The 5,216-nt window shown below is 39.1% G+C and overlaps 1 protein-coding gene and 1 long non-coding RNA gene across 4 annotated transcripts in view; one reads left to right on the top strand and one right to left on the bottom strand.

Annotated features, from left to right (window-relative positions):
- shf (Src homology 2 domain containing F) overlaps window positions 1–5,216 on the bottom strand; it is a 91,378-nt gene that overhangs the window by 4,999 nt on the left and 81,163 nt on the right. For 2 of the 3 annotated variants that reach the window (XM_014023620.1, XM_014023621.1), the window contains 2 exons: window positions 4,184–4,358; window positions 3,952–4,071 (listed from right to left, as the gene is read on the bottom strand). In XM_014023620.1, coding sequence (XP_013879074.1) covers window positions 3,952–4,071; window positions 4,184–4,358 — 295 coding nt within the window. The remainder of the gene's footprint in view (window positions 1–3,951; window positions 4,072–4,183; window positions 4,359–5,216) is intronic. The other variant, XM_014023622.1, reaches the window with a different exon arrangement.
- Window positions 1–5,216, top strand: part of LOC106528456 (uncharacterized) — an 11,354-nt gene that overhangs the window by 3,081 nt on the left and 3,057 nt on the right. The window lies entirely within an intron of this gene.

The raw sequence follows: 5,216 nt of genomic DNA, 5'->3' as shown, positions 1-5,216 counted from the left end.
CCATCATCCATCACTATAATTGATGTCAAAACACCCCAAGCTTTGGGAAAAGAAAACTATTTAGAGCCACTGACACGCTTCTCAAGCAATAACAGAGGGGTGGCTCGCAGCATCAGACATATGACGAAGCTTTAGTTGGGATTGTTGGCTGCTTTAAAGGCTAAAGCTTAAAAAATAGGCCTCAGACTGAAGGAGTTAATGCAGCATGAAACTTCACACTGTCTGTTTTTGTTGTCCAAAATCACTAATGGTCAACCTTGCAACCCGTGTTTAATTACCCAGCTTGTCCAGACAGACAGACAGAAAGGCACTGATCTTAACAGCATGTCGATGGAGATGGACCTTCATAAGTCTAGACTCTGCACTCCACTCAGAGGATTGCATTACACTGTACAGTTTGTAAATTTGCCAAGTGCTCCTGCATCACACTGAGTGGAAGGGGCTGGCAGTTCAAATCAATCACTTAGCCTACATGAGACTAATTTCAACAAGCCTGAGGAAACAANGAAACCATCTAAATAGTATTATCTTTTGAATAAAATAGTCTTTTAAAAAATAAATCAGACTAACAAATAAAACATTTGAATGTTTTGTTATTTTGCTCTGTGCAAAAGACAGATACAGTATTTGCTGCTCGGTCTGGAGAGTGGAAATCTGGTTTAACCAAGGCTGAAGATGCAGAAGGTCAAACTGCAGGAGTTGTCCATCTGAAGGACATGTTAATCTAAAAGACATTTAACTATGAAATGTTCAGTTTATGATGTTTATATGACATACACTGAGCCCCTCGGCCACTTAGGTAGTTTACAAAATTTATGCAGAGTAAAAGAATAAAATAAAAACTCGGTGGACTGGTTTAGCATGATGTCCTGAGACGTTGCAGCTGATAGGAGTCATTAAACAGAACAGGGGGATGTTAGATGCCCTGACACCCCGATAGATAAATGTGTTCAATGAGTGAAGGAAAATATGAGTGAGCACCAAGCAACAACCCTAGGTTCTCCCTTGAGAACCAGACCAAACATTTTATGTGCAACCCTGAGTATAACATTATTCTAACTGCCTGGTTGGGTTGAGTTTGAGTGAAAAAAAAAAAGAAATCTGTCATGTGTTGAAAGTAAATCCTATAATCTAGCAATCAGATATTTCATTTGTGGTTGTTAAACCCTGAGCGTTAGCAAATCTCTTGTTCACACCTGCAGTACAAATGTGTGGATTAATTCTAGGTAACTTTGTACTTCAAAATAATGATAAAGACTTTAAAAAGTGATGCAACCACTAAGTTCAACCTGACTTCCTCAGTCTAGCTCATTCACATATCACATTGGTGTGTTTCATGTACATTGTTCAGTTTTAGATTCTTTGTGCCGTTGTTGCAACTCCTCTATTGATACSTCGGTTGCTCTTTCCCCTCCGCAGGATTTAAATGAATATCTCTACATTTATAACTCATCTAGTTCCAGGGTCAAATTCTTCGTGTCTTAAAATCTTAGCAGCTCTACATTTAAATATTTTGTTTGGAAGGGTTTTGCCTTTTTCTGTACAGCCTTCAAATAAAATGAAAATGTTGTAAAGTGACCATGCCTCTAGGATGACTGGCATGTTTGACCAAAAAAAAAACTTCATCAATGTCAAAGTGAAATCAAATTTCTATAGAGTAATACCAAGTGAATATCAAACATAATGTAAAATAAGTCAATCAGTTTTGCACATCAGGACACTGGAATTTTACTTCATTATTTTTCCCAAAACTGCTCAAATTTTATCAAGGTAGGAGATTGGGAATGAAAAATCCCTTTTCAATCAAGCCATAAATTCTGTAGTGGATTTAGGTCTGGTCTTTGACTTGTCTACTCCACAACGTTCACCTTGTTGTCTTAAAACCATTTGTGACTTGGTTGGATGGTTCTTCTGTCTTCATTGTGTAATGATAGACAAGTCATTAACTGGTGAAAAGACCTTCTGGACACAGGTGTTTTAAACTGTCCACCACCTTTAGGTCATTTCCATTTTACTAATTGGGCAATCAGTAGCATCAAAATTTTTTTTTTTTTCTTGTCAAAAAGACCAATTTATATTGACCAAGACTGATTTATATTAGCAATCCTTGGGTACTACATCCAAAGGATGAATATTTTTATAGGCACTGTATTTAGTGTAACTGATGCAGAATGTGGTGTCTCTTGTTTTTGCCAGTTCAAAAGGCTACCAGAGCAGAGACTATTAGGATTATTAGGGATGGAGGTTTGGTACTTTCTGGGATTAAAAATAACAAAAATAAAAAATAAAAAATGTGGAAGCTTTAACCAAAACATGCAAGTCATTCATAACCTTAAACTATGCCAAGATTAACAAAAAAAAAGTCTGATTCGATGCAGACAAAGATCAGAAGAAAGCCGGTTCTTTTTGGAAACATGAAACTCCTATCAGCTTGCACCAGAAAGTATGAAAAGATTGTGCAACTAATGATTCGAARCGTATAAAATCCTTTTTTAAAAACACATGTCAAGGCTGTGTGATGGAAGAGGCAAACATAGATTCCAATAAAACTGCATCATAAGTGTTTATTGATTATATGTCAGAAGAAAGAGGCAGAAAAAAAATGAATCCTGAAGTGAACGGGATGCAGTGTCGGCTCAGATTCAGGAAAAAAACAGCGATCTTATTTGAACAAGACTGTTTGGACAGACGATGACCCAAAGCAGACTGAGAGGAATCCCTGAGAGTTGTTGAAGGTAAAACAGTGAAATATTCTTTAATGGCCAATCAAGAGATATAAATCTAACTGAGCTGTTTTGTATTTAAAATTTTAAAGGCTTATGAATTCGTTTCATAATAATGGAGGACCTGAAATTACAACAAAACAATTTATTGAAATTTCTAAGAATTGTGGGAAAATTTGTCCAAAATTTTTGTTCCTATAAAGAAGGCAAAATTCTGAATGGTAAATGCTTTTCAGTTGTTTAATTTGAAATCTATTACACTAACTTACAGTGGTTTGCAAAAGTATTCATACCCCTTGAACTTTTCCATATTTTGTCACATTACAACCACAAACATAAATATATTTCACTAATTGATTGAAATTTCTAAGAATTGGGGGAAAATTTGTCCAAACTTTTTGTTCCTAAAAAGAAGGCACAATTCGGAATGGTAAATGCTTTTCAGTTGTTTAATTTGAAATCCATTACACTAACTTATAAAGCCAATAAACAGGTTTAAATGACAGAACCTAACTGTAAATCTTTTACAGATGTTTGGAGTGTTTAGCACTTCACCAGACAGACAATCTGTTGTTTGGGTTTGWGAGGGAAAACTCTGAGGTCTGTCAGAACATCTTTTCATCAGTAACTGTAGCAGAAAAATAGGCAGGAAGTCAAACATAAGCAGATGATCATTCAGTGGAAAAAAGAAACTAACACAAGCAGCAGTAGCAAAAACACTTTTTCCCCCCCTTTTCAAGAAATAAATATATACACACATATAAATAAGCTACAGCTTCATCAAAGAAATAGGATGTGACAGCACAGCAGGTCTCGACACTAAAGCAACCTCTTCCAAATGCCACAGTGTAGACTAAACCAATCAGAGCGGCTCCTTTGAGCCCTCGACTGGATATGACATCGAGTTGGGGCCAAAGACGGGGCACATATAACTGYGTTTCAGGCACATCAGCAAAACGAGGGGCCAGAGATGTCAGGGGGAACGGGAAAGGTGGAGGGGTGACCAAGGAGATGTGAAGGACGGACGCATGGATGAGGTGTGAGAAGAGGTCTGAAGGGTAAATATATTAYCATACAAAAGAGTCATCAGTCTAAYTGGAGACAGGTGTTCAACTTGTTCATGAGGMGTACTCCACCAGTAAGAATGTAGCGGATATAAAATTAGTTTCTATTTGTTTTGTGGAAAYCCCAGATAACAGTTTATGGTTTGTTGTTGAACTGTCCTTACTTAAGTGAGAGGGAGTAGTCATTCTTGCTGGTCTCACTGTTTCTTACAAGGTAGCTGGCCTCCTTGCACAGACTGAGCAAAGACTCTGCATCGGTTCGGCTGATGGCTCCGTGGTACCAGCTACGCTCCACGTCGAGAAGAAAGAGACGGAGAAAAAAAAATTAAAACAAGAGGACACATTAGAATGAAGGCTCAAATTAGCGTGAAATAGAAGCGCCAAAATCAGACTCACAACTGGCTCTCCAGAGGCATCGCGGGGTCAATCCTCTCCCCGAGAGAGGAGTTGCTGTGGTCCAGTGAAGTCATTTTGGTGTTGACCAGACAGCCACTGGAATGACGCTGCAGAGGGCGGGTTTTCCCATCTTTTGTGGGCGACATCCGAGACTTATCCACCCCGTCAAATTGGACTGCGTRAAAAAGAAACAAACATACAGCTGAAAAGATGTTATTCTGAAAGGATGGATTTATCCTTGCGAGCAAATTACAGCTCAGACAACAATGCTTCACATGATGCACACACACTTTGTCAAAGAAAGGCAAATTAAGGTCACTTGTGAGAACGTCAGGCAGGCTTCCGATATACTCTGGTGTCACGTGTGTTTGTTGATATCGATGAGCGTGTGAGAACCGAAAKCCAGGTTGTGCTTTTGCAAACAGACACCCACACATTCACTTTGTGTAACTCATCCAACTGACGGACGTGTAAACATKATGGAAGAGACATAAATCTGCACTTCCTCACTAAGTACACATTCCGGTGAAAGAAAAAAAAAATCACACATACACGCAAACGTCTTTCATGACATTCAGTTCACTCCACAAACCGGCTACAGTATTTGTGAGCATGTTCACTCTTTGAGTGCACACCAATGTGCAAACAAGTACACACACACAGAGGCAATTGTCACACAAAAGTTCTGGAAGTTAAACAGTAAACTGGCTTTTCAAACTCCCACGGTCAGCTGCGGGCATGACAACTTTTATTTTTTGGCAACTTCACAGGGAAGTGTTGGATGATACGTGCGGACATGAGGTGACTTGTGACACGGCAGCCAGAGGAATACAGCGAGTGCAACCTCTGCCAAAACACAAKGCATGTTTGTTTATGGAGGCAAACGTAGGACAGAGAGAATAAAAAAAAGGTGAAAGTGAATTTACACCACCATGAAAGGGGTTCCACAGGCTGAGAGATTGAAAGACTGAACAGAGGAGGTTGGAGCAGTGATCATGGGAGGTGGTCAACTGTGTGAGGAGGGGGGTGGGAG

Source organism: Austrofundulus limnaeus, unplaced genomic scaffold (assembly GCF_001266775.1).
Source record: "Austrofundulus limnaeus strain Quisiro unplaced genomic scaffold, Austrofundulus_limnaeus-1.0 Scaffold381, whole genome shotgun sequence".
NCBI lineage: Eukaryota > Metazoa > Chordata > Actinopteri > Cyprinodontiformes > Rivulidae > Austrofundulus > Austrofundulus limnaeus.
The sequence above is the reverse complement of the archived record's forward strand: the minus strand, read 5'-3'. Positions and strand labels throughout refer to the sequence as shown.